This window comes from Gorilla gorilla, chromosome 20 (genome assembly GCF_029281585.2).
Source record: "Gorilla gorilla gorilla isolate KB3781 chromosome 20, NHGRI_mGorGor1-v2.1_pri, whole genome shotgun sequence".
NCBI lineage: Eukaryota > Metazoa > Chordata > Mammalia > Primates > Hominidae > Gorilla > Gorilla gorilla.
The window spans coordinates 7,894,699-7,917,684 of record NC_073244.2 but is presented as its reverse complement, the minus strand read 5'-3'; the positions used below and the strand labels follow the sequence as shown (position 1 = coordinate 7,917,684).

The following is a 22,986-nucleotide window of genomic DNA, read 5'->3' as shown; positions in this document are numbered from 1 at the left end:
CCAGCTACAGTGGGGCTGAGGACAGAAGCGTGATGGGGTGGGCTTGCCATCCTTGCCTCTGGTGGGCATAGCAGGAGGAACATTGCATCCCGACGTAGGGGCTGGCAGGACGGGGCCCGGGCAACCGTCACTCCTGACCTGTCGGATGATGGAGAGGGGCTCCTGTGCGTTAGGAGGGCTTGTGGGTGCCTCATCGTTCACTGATGGAGGCGCTCCAAGCCTCTGCTGCTCCCTCCTCTCTCTCCTCCCAGGTGGGGTGGGTTGTCTCTGGGGCCAGCATGGCATCGACTCGGCTTGTCTCTGGTGCTATGTTGGGCGCCTCACGTCTGCCTGTCCCTTGGGAACCTCGTCTGCCGTTCTGGACCTCGTGCCTGAGTTCGCTTGAGTCAGAACTGTCCTTGATGGTGTTCTGGAGACACGCGCAGTTAGTGAGCAGGCCCAGGGGGATCCAGACACACCAGACACATCCCCTCAAAACCTGAGCGTGGTTTTCACAGCAGCGAGAGTCACACTGGCTGAAGGTGGGAAGGCCCCACATGTTCGTCCACCAAGGAGTAGGCAAACGGTGGGGCGTGTATAGCGGAGTGCTGTGCGCCACCACCGCGGCCAAGTTCCGGAACATTATCAGCCTAGAAAGAAAGCGAACCCTCCCCGTCTCCTCTCCCAGCCTGTGGCACCCACGAATCCCCTTCCTGTCTCTGGATTGGCCTGATCTGGACATTCCATAGAAATGGATCACACGGTGTGCTCTTTCTTATGTCTGGCTTCTTTCCTTTTTTTTTTTTTTTTTTTTTTTTGAGACGGAGTCTGGCTCTCTCACCCGGGCTGGAATGCAGTGGTGTCATCTTGGCTCAGTGCAACCTCCGCCTCCCAGGTTTAAACGATTCTCCTGCCTTAGCCTCCTGAGTAGCTGGGATTACAGGCGCCCGCCACCACACCCAGCTAATTTTTGTATTTTTAGTAGAGGCGGGGTTTCACCATGTTGGCCAGGATGATCTCAAACTCCCGACCTCGTGATCTGCCTGCCTCGGCCTCCCAAAGTGCTGGGATTACAGGCGTGAGCCACCGTGCCTGGCCCGAAATCATTATTCCAGCCCTCTTAGTTGGATGTTCGTAATCTCTGTGTTTATCCCCCATTATAGGCAAAATACATATCTCAGTGCATTGATGAGATCAAGCAGGAGCTGAAGCAGGACAACATCGCGGTGAAGGCGAACGCGGTCTGCAAGCTGACATATGTAAGTGCCTCCCGGTGGCCTGCGCCCAGCACTGTCGGGCTGCTTCTCCACTCAGCACGTGTCCCCTGCTCATCAGCCTGTCTGTCCACCTGTCAGTCACTGGTACCACCCGCTGTCGGTGAGCCACTCAGGGCCAACCCAGAGTCCTGGAGCGGAAAGCCATGTTTGTCACATGGCTGGCAAACAGGCCAGAGGGCGGCAACCCACAGGCCCTGGTGGTAGCCCTGAGGGAGCCCCATGGGATCCTCTTCTGGGTGGGATTCACTAGGGACGCCCCTCGCCTGCAGTCTCGGCTCCCTCCCACCACAGGCTGGGCCAGGACGCCTAGTCGGGAGAGCTAGGGCCCTGGACCTTCCAGGCCTGGCTCCTTTCCTGGCTGCAGTTCCAGGTCGGTGCGTGAGCTGGGGACAGGCACTCCTCCCTCTGGCCCGTTTCCCCGTGGGAGGACGAGACAAAGGGCTCGTCCAGGGTCCCCCGTGCTGCTGCTCGTCTCGTAACTATTTCAAGGAGCCGATTCGCCAAGGGTTGGTAGGGGAATGTAACCAGTACCCGTAAGCACCAGTTAACCAATTGCAGACATTGAGCCTCTTTTTAGTGCCTGTTACTAACTTGTCCCTGTAGCTTTTAAATGTCAGAGTCGTTTGTCAAAAGAAGAAATTAAAGGCCCCAGGGGTACGTATTGGGTGGTTTGCTGGCAGTGAATGAGTCTGTTCCAGCACCATGTGCTGGGAGGGAGCGCTTGATGCCGCGGCTCAAAACCTTTCTCTCTGCTTTGGCTTGTGAGTGCAATTTCCTGTGCGTCCCTTAACAGTTACAGATGTTGGGATACGACATCAGCTGGGCCGCCTTCAACATCATAGAAGTGATGAGTGCCTCCAAGTTCACCTTCAAGGTGAGGTTCTGGGACAGCAAGGCTGGTGGGGTAGGGAGTGATTACAGGTGTGAGGCACCATGACTGGCCAATTTTTATTATTATTATTCTTGAGACAGAGTCTAGCTCTCTTACCCAAGGTGGATTCAGTGGCCTATAATCCCAGCACTTTGGGAGGCTGAGACAGGCGGATCACCTGAGGTTGGGAGTTGGAGACCAGGCTGGCCAACATGGTGAAACCCCATCTCTACTAAAAATACAAAATTTAGTGGGGCGTGGTGGCGTACACGGCTATAATCCTAGCTACTTGGGAGGCTCAGACAGGAGAATTGCTTGAACCCGGGAGGTGGAAGTTGCAGTGAGCTGAGATCGTGCCATTGCACTCCAGCCTGGGCAACAGAGCGAGACTTTGTCTCCAAGAAAAAAAAAAACACATACATATTCCAAACTGGGAATTTCCTCATGGAATTTTGAAGAAATCTGGGTTGGTTTTCAAATGCGGGTTGGTTCCCACTTGCTGGTGGCCCTAGCGTCCAGGCTGCAGGGTGTTGCTTCTGGGCTGGCGCTGCCTGGTGTGGTCGCTGCCGAGCAGAGCTGGAGCTCCTGGAGGCTGCGGGTGTCCTGCCTCTGATGTGCTCATCTGTTCTCTCCCAGCGAATCGGCTACCTCGCTGCTTCCCAGAGCTTTCACGAAGGCACCGACGTCATCATGCTGACCACCAATCAGATCCGTAAGGTGGGTGTTCCCGGGCCGGGGCCGCTCTGTGCTGAGTGCAGCCTGCCCTTGCCGGAGCGTCTGGTTCCCACACGCGTCTTCCTGTGGGCAGCAGGTGCCTGTGGCCCCCTTGAGTGCGAGCGGGGCTTCCGCAGCCACAGTCCTCCCAGCAGATGCAGAGAGGAGGCCCGGCGGGTCTGAGCCTGCGCTCCCTGGTGGGCTTGTGAGGTGGAGGGATGCTGAGCGGTGCGGTGCCCCCTTCCCTCGCTCACCACCTGGAGGGGCCGGCGAATGGGGCTCCAGGGTCCACTCGCAGCTGGCCTCTGCAGTCACCCACTTTCTTCCCTTCTCCCCTCATGGTAGTGCCTGGTGTAGCTGTGGGCCCTTCCCTGCCCATGTGGGGTGCTTCCTGCCCGCGGCTTTTTTTGAGTCCCACGAGGTGCATTTTTCAGCACCATGTAAATGTTGCATTTTGAAATGGTCACGGAGGCCATTGGGTAGTAGTAAAGGTCCTCCTTGGGCCCGAGCTCTGAACACCTTTGGTTCCCGCCTCTCAATAGAGGGGTTGGGGTGTTGGAGAACCAGGCTCACCCTTTTCATGGGCAGCTGGCCCCTTTCTGGCCCCAGACCGCACGTCAGAGGCCACGGTCCTGGCTCTCCAATGTCCATTTGCAAGGGCGGGACCCTGTGGCTGTGTTGTCGACCCCACAGTGTGACCTGAAGTCCTGGGCTGGGGGCTCCCCGCACGCCGAGGGACAGGTGTGGGGGCACTGGCTGTGACTGATGTCCGGCACAGGGTGTGGTGCAGGTCCTGGGACTGTTGGCTCTGCTGGGCTCACCGTTGTGGGCAAGGTTATAGAGCTGGGCGTCCCGCCTGGGCCGCGGGCGACATGCGCCCTAGATGCCGTGGGGCTCTTGGGTCGTGGCCATGTAGCAGGAGGGGCCTGGGTGGGAGTCTCCTTGGGTCGTGGCCGTGTAGCAGGAGGGGCCTGGGTGGGAGTCTCCTTGGGCCGTGGCCGTGTAGCAGGAGGGGCCTGGGCCGGAGTCTCCTTGGGTCGTGGCCATGTAGCGGGAGGGGCCTGGGCGGGAGTCTTCTTGGGCTGTGGCCATGTAGCGGGAGGGCCTGGGTGGGAGTCTCCTTGGGTCGTGGCCATGTAGCAGGAGGGCCTAGGTGGGAGTCTCCTTGGGTCGTGGCCATGGGGTCGTGGCCATGTAGCGGGAGGGGCCTGGCCGCCCTGGGTACCCAGGTGGCAGCTGCCCAGCAAGGAGGGCCACGTGTCGTGCCCAGCTTTGTGTCTCTTGCTGATGGGCTCGGCGCGGCCGGTCCCTGTGTGAGCACCTCACTGGGGACTTAGATCCGCCGCTGCCTTGCGAGGTGCTCGGGGCTGTTAGACCCTGTGTGTCGGGCGCAGCTCTGACCTGGTGCCTGCCCCTGGCCTGGCCTCGGACGCAGGTGGGCCCCGGCTCAGCCAGTTAGCACCTGCTTCCTCTGTGTAGGATCACGTGCTTCCGATGTTTGCAGTCCAGTGTGTCATTTGTTTGTTTTGTTTTGTTTTGTTTTGAGACTGAGTCTCACTCTATTGCCCAGGCTGGAGAGCAGTGGCGTGATGTCGGCTCACCGCAACCTCTGCCTCCTGGGTTCAAGCGATTCTACTGCCTCAGCCTCCCGAGTAGCTGGAATTACAGGTGCCCGCCACCATGCCTGGCTAATTTTTGTATTTTTAGTAGAGATGGGGTTTCACCATGTTGGCCAGGCTGGTCTTGAACTCCCAGCCTCAAGTGATCTGCCCGCCTTGGCTTCCCAAAGTGCTGGGATTACAGGCATGAGCCACCTTGCCTGGCCTCATTTTGTTTTTTATTTTATTTTTTTGTTTTGTTTTGTTTTGTTTTTGAGATGGAGTCTTGCTCTGTTGCCCAGACTGGAGTGCAATGGCGTGATCTTGGCTCACTGCAACCTCTGCCTCCCAGGTTCAAGCAATTCTCCTGCGTCAGCCTCCCAAGTAGCTGGGAGTACACGCATGTGCCACCACACCCGGCTAATTTTTTTGTGTTTTTAATAGAGACAGGGTTTCACCATGTTGGCCAGGCTGGTCTGGAACTCCTGACCTCAGGTGATCTGCCCACCTCCGCCTCACCAAGTGCTGGGATTACTGCGCGTGGTTTGTTTTTTAATAAAAAAAATTATTTCCTGGGCCGGGTGCGGTGACTCATGCCTGTAATCCCGGCATTTTGGGAAGCTGAGGCGGGTGGATCTTCTGAGGTTGGGAGTTTGAGACTAGCCTGACCAACATGGTGAAACCCCGTCTCTACTAAAAATACAAAATTAGCCGGGCGTGGTGGTACGTGCCTATAATCCCAGCTACTCAGGAGGCTGAGGCAGGAGAATTGTTTGAACCCAGGAGGCGGAGGTTGTGGTGAGCCAAGATTGTGCCATTGCACTCCAGCCTGGGTGACAGAGCGAGACTCCGTCTCAAAAAAAAAAAAAAATTCTTTTCTTTTTTTTTTTTTTAGGATATTTTTAGTAGAGACAGGGTTTCACCATGTTGGTCAGGCTAGTCTTGAACTCCTGACCTCATGATCTGCCTGCCTCGGCCTCCAAAGTGCTGGGCTCCCACGCCTAGCCCTAAAAAAAATTATTTTCTTACTTTTTTTTTTTTTTTGAGACAGGGTTTTGCTCTGTCACCCAGGCTGGAGAGCAGTAGCGCAATTGCAGCTTACTGCAGCCTCGACCTCCTAGGCTCAAGCGATCTCCCCACCTTAGCCTCCTGAGTAGCTGGGACTACAGGCATACACCACCACACCTGGCTGATTTTTTTTTTGTATTTTTTGTGGAGGCAGGGAGGGTTTCACTATGTTGCCTAGGCTGGTCTCAAACCCCTGAGCTCAAGTGATCCTCCTGCTTCGGCCTTCCAAAGTGGTAGGATTAGAAGTGTGTGCCACCACTTCAGCTCACTGTGTTATTTTATTTTATTTTATTTTATCTTATTTATTTTTTGAGTCAGAGTCTCACTCTGTCGCCATCTGGAGTACAATGTCGGCTCACTGCAACCTCTGCCTCCTGGGTTCAAGCAATTCTCCTGCCTCAGCCTCTCAAGTAGCTGGAACTACAAGTGTGCCACCGTGTCCGACTCATTTTTTGTATTTTAGGAGAGACAGGGTTTCACCATGTTGGTCAGGATGGTCTCGATCTCCTGACCTCGTGATCTTCCCGCCTTAGACTCCCAAAGTGCTGGGATTACAGGTGTGAGCCACCGCGCACGGCCACTGTGTCCTTTTAAAAGAACCAGTTGGCCCCGCATGGTGGCTCACGCCTGTAATCCCAGCACTTTGGGAGGCCATGGTGGGCGGATCATGAGATCAAGAGTTCAAGACCAGCCTGGCCAACATGGTAAAACCCCATCTGTACTAAAAATACAAAAATTAGCCAGGCGTGGTGACACGCACCTGTAATCCCAGCTACTTGGGAGGCTGAGGCAGAGAATTGCTTGAACTTGGGAGGTGGAGGTTGCAGTGAGCCGAGATCGCACCACTGCATTCCAGCCTGGGGGACAGAGTGAGACTCGTCTCAAAAAAAAAAAAAAAAAGCTGGCCTTGTCATATTTTGACCACAGAATATTAACCCTGAAAACGGATCTTGGTAGATGCATATATAGATGAAGTCTCGGGAGTTTCCTTAAGAAGATCTCTCCCCAAGAGCAGGTTTGTGATATCAAGAGAGGATTTATTTCCCCAAGTGCTGACACAGGAGCTGGGGCAGTTGCCGTGTTTTAGTGAGAGCTGCGGGAGTGAAGAGCTGGGGCAGAGTCCATGGGAGGGCGTGGGCAGCTGCCAGCTGAACTTTGAGAGGGACCCACGGGAGCTGTTCCTGGGCCCTTCCCCTCAGTTGTTGCTGAAAGGGACCCCAAATGGGAGCAGGGTCTCTGAGGACCCCATCCTGTGGGGCTTTCCTGCCCATTCTGTGCCAGGCCCAACACCGCCGTCTCTGCAAGCTGGGAGCTGCCAGTGATAGGTGAGGGAAGCCCTGGTTTTAGGCCTGGAACGCTCTGCTCTTGCACCCGGGGTGGCCCTTCCCCGCACTTGGAGTGACTTGTGACAGGCGCCTCTGTCCCAGGAGGTGCCAGGAAACTCGGCTGATTCCCACGCAGAGTGCTTCAGTTTGTGGCTTAGACCTCCCTGTCCCCAGCCCTGCCCATCCAGGAGGAGCCAAGAAACTTGGTTGATTCCCGCCCACAGAGCGTTTCAGCCTGTGCCTCAGACCTCACTGTTCCCAGCCATGCCCACCCAGGAGGGGCCAAGAAACTCAGCTGATTCCCGCACAGAGAGCACTCCAGTCTGTGCCTCAGACCTCAGTGTTCCCAGGCGCGCCCATCTCGGCTCCTCTCTTGGTGACAGTCTCCCATGGGCTGTAAATTCTTCCTCCTTGTCCGAGTTCAGCTTCAGACCCCTCAGCAGCAGGGGTGCTAAGGCACAGCTGCACCCCAAGAGGATATGCCGAGTCCTGGGGCATCCTGGGAGAATTTCGCTCCTGCTGCTCCTGGCGACCCAGGCGTCGGATGTGCCACCCAGGGCATCCTGGCCACGGCCCCTTTTTCTCACTTTCCAGGACTTGAGCAGCCCCAGCCAGTACGACACAGGCGTTGCACTGACGGGTCTGTCCTGCTTCGTCACCCCAGACCTTGCCAGAGACCTGGCAAATGACATCATGACACTGGTGAGTTTGTAAGCCTGCCCACCACCCCTGCATGTCTGCTCTGGGAAAAACTCAGTCAAAGTGGCATGCCTGGGAAGCTTGGCTATGCGGAAACCGGCCGGGGTCCCCGGTGCGTGGCCTGCCTGAAATGGGAACCAAATCACTGTCAGCTGGTGGAGCGGCTCTTGGGCCGCTTTGGTTCCTGCGTGTCTTAAGTTGATATTTGAAATCATCTTGCCGAGAGGAGGAACAGGGTGTCCCTGACAGGCCAGGCACGGTGGGGGATGTTTGCCCTGAGGTCTGACAGTGGCTCCTGTCTGAGCTGCCAGTGGGCTTCTGTGTGGTTCTCTTCCCTCCATCCCTAACCACAGCTTGACTCCTCCTTGCCACTCTGCTTGTCAAAGGCTATGCCCCCGGCTGTGACAGTCTAAAACCTGGGAAGCCCCTGGAAATTTTGGCCCCAGAAACATCTGTTTTGTGCCTGACTTAACCTCCAGCTCACGAGGGGGACCTTTATTCCTTTTCATTTAAAACACAGTAGCCAGATTAACAGTGTGGAGGGGGCACGGCTTCCTCCCTGGGAAGCGCTGTCCCCGCGTGGCTGCCTGTCCGCCTGGAGGTGTCTAGATCGTGGCCGATGGGCGCTGTCCCCACATGGCTGCCTCTCCACCCGGTGTCTGGATCGTGGCCGATGGGCGCTGTCCCCGCGTGGCTGCCTGTCCACCCAGAGGTGTCTAGATCGTGGCCAATGGGCGCGGTCCCCGCGTGGCTGCCTGTCCGCCCAGAGGTGTCTAGATCGTGGCCGATGGGCGCTGTCCCCTCGTGGCTGCCTGTCCACCTGGAGGTGTCTATGTCGTGGCCGATGGGCGCCATCCCCACGTGGCTGCCTGTCCGCCTGGAGGTGTCTAGGTCGTGGCTGATGGTCTTGGAGATTGTCAGCACAGCCTGCTAGCAAGCTTCTAGATCAGGGATCAGCAGGCTGCGGCACAGGGCCAAATCCAGCCGGCTGCACCTTCTTTCCACGTGTTGTGTTGTCTCCGGTGGCCTTGGTTGTGAAGGCACAGCTGTGTGGTCATGGCAGAGGCTGTCTGGCCCATGAAGCTGAAAACACTGACTGCTGGCCTTCACAGAGTGCCGGCTCCTCTAGAGTAAAGCAGTGGGGAGCCCACGAGAGGGTGGATGTCAGTGCCCCATCATGGATTGGCTCTGTCAGGACCAGGCAGTTCGAGGCGACTCCCCGGGCCTGTTAGATGGGAGGGCTCCCGCTGGGGAATTTGACCAGTCTCAGGGCACAGCCGTGGGGAGCTGGGCTGTAGGCTGTGTTCCCAGCACACCCTCGTTCCCTGTGTGACTTTCCTCTCCAGCCTTCCTCCCACTGTGGGACCCAGGACCCTGGGGCAGGAAGGCCACAAGGGAGGAGGGCTCTCTCTGGAGGGCAGGCCTGAGTCAGGGGCACAGTGAGGCTGGCTTCCATGCCATCCAAGATGCTGGTCTGTGGCCCCTGGGACTGGTGTGCAGCCACAGCGTCGGGCTGGAGGGCGTCTCCTCTCTGTGGAGGAGGCGGCTGGGAGGGGTGAGAGCAGGGATGAGGCGCAGAAAGCCCGCGCAGGCTGAAGCCCGCTGCCCCACAGATGTCACACACCAAGCCCTACATCAGGAAGAAGGCTGTGCTGATCATGTACAAGGTGTTCCTGAAGTACCCCGAGTCGCTGCGCCCCGCCTTTCCCCGGCTGAAGGAGAAGCTGGAGGACCCCGACCCCGGTTTGTGGATTTGAGTTAAGCCTCAGGGTTGAGGGTGGGGGCTCAGCCGGTGCCCTGGGAAGAGGTGGTGGCGTGTTTTGGGGGGTGCTGCGGGGAGTGGTGAAGGGCTCAGTCCAGGAACATGCCTGTTGGAGGTGGCTGGGCCTCCCCTCGCTGGGGCAGCCAGGAGGGAGGTGCTGGTGGTGGGGGCAGTAAGATCCAATGTGGCAGCTGGCGGTGAGCCTGGCGTGTCCCTGAGCAGAGGTGTACCCACCCCCGCCAGCCCCTCTTAGGACCAGTGCCACCAGGAGGCACCTTCCACAGGGCAGGGGACGGTCTAGACCACGTGTCCCGTGCAGGAGCTGCCTCCACCTAGTGTAGCTGCTGTGTATTTGTGGTGTGGTGACTGCGGGACGCGGCTGCAGATTCAGTTTCACTGAGTTTCCCTGGGCCGGTGTGTGAAGCCTCTGGCGTGTGGCAGGCGTGGGTCGGTGGACCCCAAAGCCAGCCCACAGGAATCCCAAGGCCCTGTGTGCAGGAGGGGAGACCCCAGCCCTAAGCACGTGACCCGATGGGCGAGCTTCTCCCTGGAGTGGTGGGCATGGATGCAGCAGGAAGACTCCCTGAGCCCCGATGGCTGGGCAGCTGTTTCTGGAGCCCTCATGCTGAAACCCCCACTCAGAGGGCCGCTGTCAGGCTGTCCTGAGCTTGGTGACGCTTGTGCGCACTTGTTCCTGGCAACAGTGCCGAGCAATGCTTTCTCAGCGCCAGGAGCTGGCTGCTGTGGCCTGTTCCCTGGAGGGTCAGGTCTGTGGCTGCTGTCCCTGTCACCAGGAGGAGGTGGCAGAGCCAGGGCCATGTTCAGTGGGAGCTGCTGCAGGCCCCAGAACTTCCTCACAGGCCAGGAAGACAGTAGGATGGTTTTCTAGGTGGAAGGACAGGCATGCTGATGAGGACCCCTCGTTCCCCAGGGGTTCAGTCGGCTGCCGTCAATGTCATCTGCGAGCTGGCCAGACGCAACCCTAAGAACTACCTGTCCCTGGCCCCGCTCTTTTTCAAGCTGATGACATCCTCCACCAACAACTGGGTCCTCATCAAGATCATCAAGCTGGCAAGTACTGCCCGGGAATGTGGCCTCCTCACCCTGTGTGGGGCATTCCCTGCGGGTGACCGAGGCCCTCCTGTCCCTCACCCTGCGTGGGGCATTCCCTGCGGGTGACCGAGGCCCTGCTGTCCCCACAGTTCGGTGCTCTTACTCCTTTGGAGCCGCGGCTGGGCAAGAAGCTGATCGAGCCCCTCACCAATCTCATCCACAGGTGAGTGCAGGCCATGCGCGGTGGGGGCTGGCCTGCTTCACGGGGTCCATTGTCGCAGCTGTGGGGGCGGGCCGGCTTCACGGGGTCCATTGTCGGAGCTGTGGGGCGGGCCGGCTCCATGGGGTGCAGTGCTGGAGTGGCTGGGAGCCCAGCCCCAGTGCAGTACAGCGGGGGTTGGGCGTGAAGCAGCTGAGAGATGACTGTCCGTCCTAGACTGGAAGCCTGTGGTGGCGTTCCCGGCCACTAGACTCTTGTCCATGCTGCTAGAGACATGTGGGGAGTTTGGGTTTTCTTCGTGGGTCTCCGCACTGCAAGGTTGTGGAATGGAATCCTATGTTAGGAGCCTTTTCAGGCCAGGCTGCCTTTGGTTGCTAGAAGGGGACACTTTAGTTCCTCAGACTAAGTGCTGAGGAGGAGCCAGGACCCCTCCCCGGCCCCCACTGCAGGGAAGGGGAGGGGTGGAGTGGGCCGCAGGCAGAGGCGTCGTCGCCATGACTTTCAGATGCAGTCATGTGTCAGCAACAAGGACACATTCACAGAAGGGTGTCATTAGTACATTTCACCATGTGAGCAGTGTAGCATACGCGCACACGGACTTCACTGGTGAAGCTCGCCACACTCCTAGGCTACGGCGCGTGGCCATTCTCCTGGCTGCGGCCCTGCCCTGCAGGTGACTGTAAAGCTGTAAGCAGCTGCGACTCCATGGCGAGTATCTGTGTGTCTGAACACATCGAAACACCGAAAAGGGCTGGGAGCTGTGGCTCGCGCCTGTGATCCCAGCGCTTTGGGAGGCCAAGGCGAGTAGATCACTTGAGGTCAGGAGTTCAAGACCAGTCTAGGCAACATGGTGAAACCCCATCTCTACCTAAAAAATACAAAAATTAGCCAGGCGTGCTGGTGCACGCTTGCAATCCCAGCTGCACGGGAGGCTGAGGCAGGAGAACCGCTTGAAACCTGAGAGGCGGAGGTCACAGTGAGCTGAGACCGCGCCATTGCACTCCGGCCTGGGCAACAGAGCGAGACTCCGTCTCAGAAAAAACAAAAAACAAAACAAAAAAAACTCTAGAAAAGATGCAGTAGGAAGGCGGTATTGCCATCTCACAGGCCGCTGGGGGTGCGTGGTCCGTCCCTGCGTGGGTGCTGTCACGGGCCTGCAGTTGCGGAGGGATTGCTCACCTGCCCTTTCTGGGAAGGTGAGGTGCGTGGTCCGTCCCTGCGTGGATGCTGTCACGGGCCTGCAGTTGCGGAGAGGGATTGCTCACCTGCCCTTTCTGGGAAGGTGAGGAGCGTGGTCCATCCCTGCGTGGATGCTGTCACGGGCCTGCAGTTGCAGAGGGATTGCTCACCTGCCCTTTCTGGGAAGGTGAGACGATGACCAGCCGAGCACCACAGGCCTTGGAGAGCAAGGCACGGGCTCCCTCCTGGGGCACACTCCCTGGGCCGTGGGGCGGAGGCCGTCTCCAGCTGAGCCGCCGGCACTGGGTCACTGCATCCGACGAGGCCCCCAGTCCTCATGCCGCTTCCCTGTGTTCCTTTCCTTAGCACGTCTGCCATGTCTCTCCTCTATGAATGTGTGAACACCGTGATTGCAGGTGAGAACTGGCACTCTCCCCATCTGGAAGGGCTGGCACTGCCAGGCTGGGGTCTCGGGTGGGGATAGGAGGGGGCCAGGCCTGGTGTCCCCGAGCGCCACCCCTGCTGGAACTGAGAAGGAAAGCTGGCTGGCTGGGAGGCGGTCCCAGGCCTCTGCTGTCAAGGTGCCATGCGTCTGCCTGGTCTTCCACTGCCGTTGGTGCTGGGTGTTTGCTTCTTAAGCTGCCTGGTGGCCCAGCCACTCTGGAGTCCCCCTGGGTGTGAAAGATTCACCTGCAGATAAAGCCCCTCCTCATACCTGCTTCCGCAGATGCCGCCCCCTGCTGCTCAGGGCCTGCCATCCGCTCTCACAGTACACTGCATTTTTTCTGAGACTGTAAAGCACTCCTGAGAAGCATATTGTTTCACCCGTGGATACTTAAGCAGCAGCATCTACCACAAAAATATTTTCTTTTTCTTTCTTTTTTTTTTTTTGAGACAGAGTCTCACTCTGTTGCCCAGGCTGGAGTGCAGTGGCGCAACTTGGCTCACTGCAAGCTCCGCCTCCCGGGTTCACGCCATTCTCCTGCCTCAGCCTCCCGAGTAGCAGGGACTATAGGCGCCCGCCACCACGCCTGGCTAATTTTTGTATTTTTAGTAGAGACGGGGTTTCACTACGTTGGTCAGGCTGGTCTCGAACTCCTGACCTCTTGATCCGCCTGCCTCGGCCTCCCAAAGTGCTGGGATTACAGGCCTGAGCCACTGCGCCTGGCCCACAAAAATATTTTCTAAGGCAGAGTCAGAATCCACGCCTCCGGCTGGGCCAGGGCACAAGGGCCAACGACCAGTGTCCCCAGTGGTCTCTGCCAAGCTGCTCCAAGTCAGCCAAAGCCTCACGGGGCATTGGGCGGTGCACTTCCTTATGGTTGATAAAGCAGAAGCTTCTCACCAGTATGAGGGCCCAGCTATTCAGGAGGCCGAGGCAAGAGCATCACTTGAGCCCGGGAGTTCCAGGCTGCAGACAGAGTGAGACCCCGTCTCTCTTGAGGCTGGTGTGCAGTGGTGCGATCATAGCTCACTGCAGCCTTGACCTCCCAGGCTTAAGCAGTCCTCTTGCTTCTACAGGTGCATGCCACCCCACCCAGGTAATTTTTGAATTTTTGGTAGAGACAATGTCTCACTATGTTGCCCAGGCTGTTCATGAACTCTTGGGCTCAAGCCATCCTCCTGCCTTGACCTCTCAAAGTGATGGGATTACAGGCCTGAGTTACTGTACTCAGCCAGCACCCCATCTCTTTTGTTTTTTGTTTTTTTCTAGCTTTACTTAGGTATAGTTGACAATTAAAAATGGTATATTTTTAAGGTACACCTCTAGATTGTCAAATAGCACAATTCAGATAATTAACACATCTACACACCACGCCCGGCCTACATTTCTGTTTAAAATACATTTGTTCCTACCTGGATAATCTATAGACCTATTTCAAGAAAAAAAAATTACCATCTACTTTTATATTCACATAACACTCCTGGCCGGGCGTGGTGGCTCACGCGTGTAATCCCAGCACTTTGGGAGGCCGAGGCAGGTGGATCACCTGAGGTTAGGAGTTCAAGACCAGCCTAGCCAATAATGGTGAAACCCCATCTCTACCTAAAAAATACAAAAATTAGCAGGGCTTGGTGTCGGGCGCCTGTAATCCCGACTACTTGGGAGGCTGAAGCAGGAGAATTGCTTGAACCAGGGAGGCAGAGGTTGCAGTGAGCCAAGATTGTGCCGTTGCACTCCAGCCTGGGCAACAAGAGCGAAACTTCTTCTCAAAAAACAAAACAAAACAAAACAAAAAAACAACACTCCTACAAAGATTGGGTGTGACATTTCTGAAATCTTGCATGCGTGAATATGCATTTATTTTGCCACATTTCTTCGTTCGTATTTACATTTATATGTAGACTTTCTGTCCAGGGTTATTCATTTCCAGATATTTGTATTTTTTGTATTAAAAAAATTATTATTTCAGTAGTTTTTGGGCGGCATTTGGTGGTATTTGGTTACAGGGATCAGTTCTTTAGCGGTGATTTCTGAGATTTATGTGCACCAACACCCAGGCAGTGTACACTGCACCCCCTGTGCAGTCTCTTATCCCTCACCCCCCACCTCCCACAGGTCCCTGGAGTCCATTAGATCATTCTTTTTTGGGGCGGTGGGGGGGATCGCGGAGTTTCTCTCTTGTGGCCCAGGCTGGAGTTCATTGGCACAATCTTGGCTCACCGCAACCTCCGCCTCCCAGGTCAAGCGATTCTCCTGCCTCAGCCTCCAGAGTAGCTGGGGTTACAGACATGCTCCACCACTCCCGCTTATTTTTGTATTTTTAGTAGAGACAGAGTTTCTCCATGTTGGTCAGGCTGGTCTTGAACTCCCGACCTCAGGTCATCTGCCCGCCTCAGCCTCCCAAAGTGCTGGGATTACAGGCATGAGCCACCGCGCCTGGCCTAGATCATTGTTATGCTTTTGCGTCCTCATAGCTTAGCTTCCAAGAACCCGTGTCTTAAAAAGAAAACGCACACGCACACACACACACGGTCTCCTGTACACCTTCATTCCCTGCCACTGGCTTGTTGGAAAATGAGTCTCTGTCCCTGCATGTGCCTGGTGGTCCCCTGGCTTCATGTCTTTCTTTTAAAGCTGTTAGAGCTGGGGCTCTGAGGGTCGGCTTCTCGCTGCCTGCCTGTCCCTGCCCAAAGGACGCAGCAGAGTCAGCAAAGGGGAATGGCTCCGGGGATGTTGGGGAGGCCAGGCCCAGCTTCTAAAGCCTTCTTTCAGTGGAGTCCTGCAGGATGTGCTTCATCCCCCAGCAGTGAGCTGTGATGATAATTTGTGAAGTGTCACCATGGAGGCTCCCAGAGACCCAGCACCTGGGTTCCTACAGGGTCTGGTCCTGTGGCCTCGGGGCCTGACCCCTGCCGGGATTCCAGACTCCAGAGGGAAGCAGGGGTTGCGAGTGAACCACAGTGTTTGCAGGAACAGCTGAGGCCCTGAGCCATCCTGTCAGTGAGGGTGGGGGCCCGTGCAGGTTCCTATCCTCAGGCCTGTGATGGAGCTAGGTTTTTACAAACACAGTTGGGCTGCGTGGTCCCAAACCCAGTGGCATTTCTGTCCTCCCTCCCATCCCTGCTCCCGGCGAGGGGGTGCTGGTGCCCTGTGGCCCTGAGTGGGTGTCGGCGCTGGCCATGGTGCTGACCGCGGTGCTGACCAAGCTGTCTGTTGCAGTGCTCATCTCGCTGTCCTCCGGCATGCCCAACCACAGCGCCAGCATCCAGGTACGTCCCACACTGGGCGGGGCCCATGGGGTCCCACACTGCAGAGGCCACACCTTTCCACAGGCGGGAGCTTGCCCACTCTGTGAGCAAGGTGCTGGTCCCCCCACGCCATCTTGGGGCTTGGGAGGGCACAGCCGCGTCCTGTGTGCACTACCTACCCGAGCCTGCTTGGGATCCCCATCATGTGTCTGTGGGGTGGATGCAGGGGCACTGAGGAGTGGGGGAGAGCACCTGTGGGAAGCAGGGCCTCCCTTGCCTCCGGTGCCCCATGCGGGCCATGCTTGTTTCCCTCCTGGGCTTTGATTGTTGGGCGGGGCTGACGCCGGGCCTTAGGCCAGGTTGAGGTTGAATCTGGAGGGTACCTGTGGGACTCACCCTTGGTTTAGAGGATGTAACCAGCATCGTTTTTTCCTTCTTTTCAGCTTTGTGTTCAGAAATTAAGGATATTGATCGAGGACTCCGATCAGAACTGTGAGTCATCCCCTCCCCAGTGCTGTCATTTTCATGTCCCCAGCTCTGTGAAGTTAGGGGTCCTCCTAGTGTGAGGAGGACGTGGACACGGCATCTGCAACCCCAGCTGTCTCCCTGATGGATGGCACTCTGCCTCAGAGGCAGCCCTCTGCCAGTGCCCTGTGGCACCCTTGCACCCCGACCTGTCTGCGTGGGGTGGCTGGGAAACACCAGCTCCCTCTGAGCCCCAGTCCCAGGGGAGATGCAGGGGGCATGGCAAAGGCCCCCACTGGGGAGATCCTGGCAGTTGGACAGATGCCACTCACTGAGCACCTTGGTCCGAAATTTCTGGATATTTCAGCCTCTGCATGTTTTTGCGGGGGTGCGTGAGGCTTTGCGTTGTGAGATAGAGCAGCACACAGCACCCTTGCCCAGGTGCCTGCCCGCATGTGGGTGCCCCCGTGCTGCTCTGTTGAGAGAATTAGCGGCGCCTGCCTGGTACCTTGTACCTGGGAGGTGTTTTGGACGCTCATTTTGAAGCCAGGTCTTTTTGTTGAGAGCAGGAGTTGGCAAACTCTCCTGCAACAGCCCAGATAGTGGAGTGGCCCCCCTTATCTGAGGTTTCAGGTACCCCCAACACAGTCCAAAAATAGGCAAGCACCCCACAGTCGGGTATTGCAAGAGAGACCGCGATCACATACCTTTTGTGACTGTGTTTTATGGTTGTTCTGTTCTTAGTTACTATTAGTTGTTCATTTCTTACTGTGCCTAATGTACACACTGAACTTCGCCATAGGCACAGACGTGTCAGAAAAACACCCACACGCGGGTCTCAGTACCGCCCGCCGTGTCAGCCTTCCACTGGGGTCATGGGCCCATCCCCCACGGGTGGGTGGGGACTACTGCGTTTTCTCTGTGGACCTCACCATGTCTGTCTCTGCTCAGTGCTGCCCCGTGGCCTGAAAGCCACCGTGGATGGCAGTATGTGAATGGGTTCAGCTGTGTGCCCTATGGCTGGGGTGGCCCTGGCTTAGGTTGTGGCATCTGTGCCTCATGTCCAGCCACCCTTAGCTGTCCGTGAGCTGGTTTGGGCTAGTCGGGTGAACAGTGAGTACTGGGTACAAGTGAGACCCTGCCTTGGGCCGAGGATGTCTGCTGCTGCTGGAAAGTCTTCTCTGCATTCTTCCCTGCACTGGCTGGTTGGGAAGAGGAGAGCTGACAGCAGCTACTACAACGTGGTAGTAGGTAGGGGAGGCCTTCCTGAGGGAGCCAGCATGGGGCAGCCTGCACCCTGGCTCCCAGGGTGGGGGCTCTGCTAGGGCGACATCCCTCGTGGTGAGCTCCAGCTGGGATACTTGCTCTGTCCACCCCCAGGTTGCCAAGGCCAGGCAGCCTCCCGAGGTGGAGACCTGGCCCGGAGAGCCTTGGGCCCTGCCTGCACCCTGCTGCCTGTGTCCGTCCCAGTGACCCGGCTCTGGCCTCTCTCTGCAGTGAAGTACCTGGGGCTGCTGGCAATGTCCAAGATCCTGAAGACCCACCCCAAGTCCGTGCAGTCCCACAAGGACCTCATCCTGCAGTGCCTGGACGACAAGGACGAGTCCATCCGGCTGCGGGCCCTGGACCTGCTCTATGGGATGGTGCGTGCCCTCTCCACCGCCCGCCCGCCTGGCCTTAGTTCTCTAAGGGACATTAAGTGTCAGGTGCAGAGCCACGTGGAATGCATGGAGTCCCCTCACACTCGGCCATCAGTTAGTGTGGTGGGGCAGGGCAGAGGGGCGCCAGTCCTGGTCCATGCCTGTCTTCCAGGGCCTGTGTGGAGGGGGCAGGGCCAAGCCCATGCCTGTCTTCCAGGGCATGTGTGGAGGGGGCGGGGCCGAGCCCGCAGAACAGACTGTGCTGGGCCAGTTGTTGCTCCCTGGCTGGGGTCGTGTGCCTCTAACCCAGCCCACATCGCAGGGGCCTGCTGCCTCCCTGGCATCGATCTGTGAATCCGGGTCCGCCTGTGTCCCGTGGATTCTGTCTCAGGAGCAGGTGCTGGGTGTCTCACCAAGCAGGCCCCAGGCTGGGTCCACTCTCACCACTGTCCGTACGCTTTTGCCCAGGTGTCCAAGAAGAACCTGATGGAGATCGTGAAGAAGCTGATGACCCACGTAGACAAGGCAGAGGGCACCACCTACCGTGACGAGCTGCTCACCAAGATCATTGACATCTGCAGCCAGTCCAACTACCAGTACATCACCAACTTCGAGTGGTGCGTCCCACTCCCAAGGGTGTGGCCGGGGGTTCCGTGGTGCCGCTCACTCACCGCCTTTGCCCCACAGGTACATCAGCATCCTGGTGGAGCTGACCCGGCTGGAGGGCACGCGGCACGGCCACCTCATCGCCGCCCAAATGCTGGACGTGGCCATCCGCGTGAAGGCCATCCGCAAGTTCGCCGTGTCCCAGATGTCTGCGCTGCTTGACAGTGCACATCTGCTGGCCAGCAGCACCCAGCGGAACGGGATCTGTGAGGTGCTGTACGCTGCCGCCTGGATCTGCGGGGAGTTCTCAGAGTGAGTGGGCGCTGGGCCTCTGGGCTGGCAGCTTCTCCAAGCTTCCGAGGGGTAGGGACCAGGGACGTGCCTGGCAGATCCTTCCTACCGTCTCCCATCGCCCTGCCACCCCGGCCGTCTTGCAGGTCCGTGGGTTTCCAGCACCTGTCGCCTGACAACGGTCGGGCCCATTCCCCCTTTACAGAGGCGAGTCTGTGCTGCCCTGTCTGCCCTCTGCCCTCGGGCATCTGTGGCGTTCCCAGGAGATTGTAGATCCCATGGGCACTAGGACTGGGAGGTGGGAGGATCCATGGGGTGGGCTGCAGACGGGGGGCTGGCCCTGGGCATCTGCAAGGCTCAGTCCCAGCTGGGCACGTGGCCGCCCCTCTGAGCCCTGTTTGCTGTAGGTGAGGTGGGAGCTCCGTGTGGCAGTTAGGTGGCCCAGGGAGGCGCCTGCTCAGCCCCAGCCTGCCTGCGCCAGGCCCCTCTGGAGGCACAGGGGTCTCAGTGCCAGGTTCCAGGTGGGCCGCAGGGATGGGTCTTATCGACACTGCCCCTGCCGTCTCCAGGAATGTCAGGTTCTCCCTGGCCGAGAGGACAGATCACAGCCACTGCTGGGCAGGCTCGGGTCGCCGGGCCTGCCTGGAGGTGGGAATGTGTTGCTGAGACTCACGGTTCTCACAGCAGTCTGGATTTCCAGGCTCTCTTGGAAATTTATGAGATTTGCCGCTATGCCTCACTGCCTCGGGCCCGGCCCCGTCAGCACCACTGGCCGCTACCTGCCACTCATCACGGCCGCACCAAGCACTCCCTACCCTGGGCCTGCCCCGGCTCAGGAAGGCGCCTGACTTCTGGGATCCCGAAAGGGTCCCCAGCCAGCCTGCATCCTGGAGATGAGCACTTCTGTCATTTTCTTTTTTTCCCCTCGCCCCGAGACAGAGTCTTGCTGTCTCCCAAGCTTTGCCCAGGCTGGAGTGCAGTGGCGCGATCTTGGGTCGCTGCAACTTCTGCCTCCGGGTTGAAGCGATTCTCCTGCTTCAGCTTCCCGAGTAGCTGGGATTACAGGCACCTGCCACCAAGCCCAAGCCTGGCTAATTCTTTTGTATTCTTATTAGAGATGGGGTTTCACCATGTTGGCCAGGCTGGTCTCTTAAATATTTATTTATTTTTTTTTTTGAGACAGAGTCTTGCTCTATCTGTTTCCCAGGCTGGAGTGCAGTGGCATGATCTCGGCTCACTGCAAGCTCTGCCTCCTGGGTTCACGCCATTCTCCTGCCTCAGCCTCACAAGTAGCTGGGACTACAGGCGCCCGCCACCATGCCCTGCTAATTTTTTTTGCATTTTTTAGTAGAGATGAGGTTTCACCGTGTTAGCCAGGATGGTCTCGATCTGTTGACCTCATGATCCGCCCGCCTCGGCGTCCCAAAGTGCTGGGATTGCAGGCGTTAGCCACCGTGCCCGGCCTCACTTTCTGTATTTTTAGTAGAGATGGGGTTTCACCGTGTTGGCCAGGCTGGTCTCAAACTCCTGACCTCGTGATCTGCCTGCCTCGGCCTCCCAGAGTGCTGGGATTATAGGCGTAAGCCACCACACCCGGCCACTTCTATCATCATCTTCTTGGGAAAAAAGTGGACTAGAAACATATTCAAGTCCCAAGGCATTGTGTCAGATGTCAGTGAGGCGCACCCCTAGGCCCCACTGTCCCACAGATCAGGGTCTCCCGGTTCCGTCTGCTCCCTGCCCGTCCTTCTTATCCTCCCAGGGCCAGCTGCACAGTTGACCCCGTTGTCCTTTTTCCTCTTCTGACCTTTCCTCCATTCAGTGGCTCTGTCATCTCCACATCTCTGCCTTGTTTGTGTTATGGGCTGTTGACGGCCTGTGGTTTCTTCTACTTCGTGTCTCAGCCCCTGGAGACCGCTCAGGGAATGGGAAGGGCCCAGAGTCACCTTGTTGGTGATGAGCCCAGGCCTCTTAGGTCCTCACCTGCTGGAGAGGAGCCCCGGGATTGGCATCCTGGGGGCTCACAGTGTTTCCTGTCCTCAGGCATCTGCAGGAACCACACCACACTCTGGAGGCCATGCTGCGGCCCAGAGTCACCACGCTGCCAGGCCACATCCAGGCCGTGTACGTGCAGAACGTGGTCAAGCTCTACGCCTCCATCCTGCAGCAGAAAGAGCAGGCCGGGGAGGCAGAGGGCGCTCAGGCCGTCACCCAGCTCATGGTGGACCGGCTGCCCCAGTTTGTGCAGAGCGCAGACCTGGAGGTGCAGGAGCGGGTAAGATCCAACACTCCGTGTTGGGCCGAGCCTCAGGGAGCCCTCAGTGCCTTTCTGTCCAGCGGCGGCCCAGGTCGACGGGGCCTCGCTTCCTCTTCCGAAGCCACTCACTGAGATTCCTTTGTTGCCACTTGTGCCAGCTGGGGTTTGGGGTTAGTCAGTGAGACCTGGAGGTCAGCAGGATGGGGGATCCGTCAGTAGGACTGGGGCAGGTCTCTGGAGTGCTGGGTATGTGGGGGTGCTGCTCCTGGCCACAGGAAGAGGTTGTTTCACATGCGGCGAGACAGCAGGTGTGAGAGCCTGGGGCCGGCAGTGGCTCTTTCTGGTGGCTGCAGGTGACGTGGGTTCTAGGTTGAGCAGACTGTACACCTGTGCCAGGCGGTGCCCACCACTTCCCAGGTGTCTGTTTTTCTGTTTGTTTTTTGTTTTGTTTTGTTTTTTCGAGATGGAGTTTCACTCCTTTGCCCAGGCTGGAGTCAAGTGGTGCGATCTCAGCTCATGACAACCTCCAACCCTGGGTTCAAGGGATTCTTCTGCCTCAGCCTCCCTAGTAGCTGGGATTATAGGCACCCGCCACCACGCCCGGCTAATTTTTGTATTTTTAGTGAAGACGGAGTTTCACCTTGTTGGCCAGGCTGGTCTCAAACTCCTGACCTCAGGTGATCCACACTCCGCAGCCTCCCAAAGTGCAAGGATTACGGGTGTGAACCATCGCACCTGGCCATCTGTGAGAGAGGTCGGGAGTGGCGTCAGCCTGTCCAATGGCTGAGGAGACCCAGCTTCAAGGCTGCATGGAGTGTGGCCCTGGGCTCCTCTGTGCGGTGGCAGCTTGGGGCTGGCCATGATCCTTGGCCCATGGTCACTGTTGGAGCTGCCCAGCCTGGCTGTGTCTGAGTTGGAGCCAGCACAGAGGCGGGGAGCCCGCGGGGGCCGAGGGAGGTGGTGCTTCTGGTGTCAGGGCACAGACCTGATGGGAGGCATTTCTGCAGTGGGCAAAGCTCCCTGTTGTGCCCCCATCTCTGTTCTGTTTGTGGACTGGTCTGTTTCTGCCGCTTCCTGGCAAGGATGACGACGACAGAGACGGCATGAAGGCTGGGCTCTCTGTGGCTATGTGGCTGTACCAGGGGGCCCACACGTCACTGTGCCAGGGGCTGAGCCACCCCGTGTCCCTGAAGGTGGCTGAGTGGCCTTCCCGGCAGGTGCCAGCAGTGACCCCTGTGTCCCCCGCAGGCGTCCTGCATCCTGCAGCTGGTCAAGCACATCCAGAAGCTTCAGGCCAAGGACGTGCCTGTGGCAGAGGAGGTCAGCGCTCTCTTTGCTGGGGAGCTGAACCCAGTGGCCCCCAAGGCCCAGAAGAAGGTTCCAGTCCCCGAAGGGTAAGGATACGGGGGTGGGGGCATTGCAACCATGGCCCTGACATGGTCCCTTGATGCTTGGTGGCACAGCGGGGGCTCCTGCACCCCTGAACAGCCAGGAGGGTGCGGGGCTGATTGGAGGCCTCAGGCGAGTATATCCCTCACACGGACTCACCAGGGCTCTCGCTGGTTCTGGGATCTGCCTTCTGCCTGGGGATGCTCCCTGCGAAGTGGGCCTGCTCCCACCCTTGCCATAAAGCTCTGAGGCAGCCTGAGCCTGCCGTGGGGGCCCCACTGTGACCCTGCCGCAGTCTTCCTGGGTCCTTGCGTCCTCTTAAGGGGCAGTTACACCTGCCTCGCTGGCCCTGTGTGGGTGGCAGGCACCACTGTTTGGGGTATCACATGGCCAGGCACGTGGTGAGCCTGCTCAGGGTGGACGCCTGCAGGCGCGTGTTCGGTCACACACTGCCTTGTGTGACCCTCCTGTCCGGCGCAGCCTGGACCTGGACGCCTGGATCAACGAGCCACTCTCAGACAGCGAGTCAGAGGACGAGAGGCCCAGGGCCGTCTTCCACGAGGAGGAGCAGCGGCGCCCCAAGCACCGGCCGTCCGAGGCGGACGAGGAAGAGCTGGCTCGGGTGAGCTGCTGGCTGCCCCTGGCGGGCCCTCGCCTCCTCCCTCCTGTCCCAGGGAGTCTTTGAGGCAGGTCAGCGGCCTCCGTGGGTCCTGGCCCTGACCCTGGCAGTGGAGGCATGGGCGTCCCTGCCTCCCAGAGGGTTAGCGATTCCTTTTCCCCAATACGTGCTCTTCCCAATTGCGGGCCTTGGTTTCCCTGTTAGTAAAAGCTCAGTAGTGAAAATAGCCAGAGATCCAGCCTTCCCCAGCTGGGTGGCTGGTGGTGGACGTCCACAGAGGG

General features: G+C 58.2%; 1 protein-coding gene across 3 annotated transcripts in view; it reads left to right on the top strand.

Annotated features, from left to right (window-relative positions):
• The window catches only part of AP3D1 (adaptor related protein complex 3 subunit delta 1), a 47,891-nt gene that overhangs the window by 9,968 nt on the left and 14,937 nt on the right, over nucleotides 1–22,986 (top strand). For 2 of the 3 annotated variants that reach the window (XM_055371161.2, XM_055371159.2), the window contains exons 2-17: nucleotides 1,143–1,238; nucleotides 2,050–2,130; nucleotides 2,764–2,844; nucleotides 7,427–7,534; nucleotides 9,145–9,274; nucleotides 10,183–10,364; nucleotides 10,496–10,569; nucleotides 12,112–12,161; nucleotides 15,410–15,459; nucleotides 15,882–15,930; nucleotides 17,401–17,546; nucleotides 18,012–18,160; nucleotides 18,231–18,461; nucleotides 20,484–20,715; nucleotides 21,946–22,091; nucleotides 22,567–22,708. In XM_055371161.2, the coding sequence (XP_055227136.1) occupies nucleotides 1,143–1,238; nucleotides 2,050–2,130; nucleotides 2,764–2,844; nucleotides 7,427–7,534; nucleotides 9,145–9,274; nucleotides 10,183–10,364; nucleotides 10,496–10,569; nucleotides 12,112–12,161; nucleotides 15,410–15,459; nucleotides 15,882–15,930; nucleotides 17,401–17,546; nucleotides 18,012–18,160; nucleotides 18,231–18,461; nucleotides 20,484–20,715; nucleotides 21,946–22,091; nucleotides 22,567–22,708 (1,947 nt within the window). The remainder of the gene's footprint in view (nucleotides 1–1,142; nucleotides 1,239–2,049; nucleotides 2,131–2,763; nucleotides 2,845–7,426; nucleotides 7,535–9,144; nucleotides 9,275–10,182; nucleotides 10,365–10,495; nucleotides 10,570–12,111; nucleotides 12,162–15,409; nucleotides 15,460–15,881; nucleotides 15,931–17,400; nucleotides 17,547–18,011; nucleotides 18,161–18,230; nucleotides 18,462–20,483; nucleotides 20,716–21,945; nucleotides 22,092–22,566; nucleotides 22,709–22,986) is intronic. The other variant, XM_055371160.2, reaches the window with a different exon arrangement.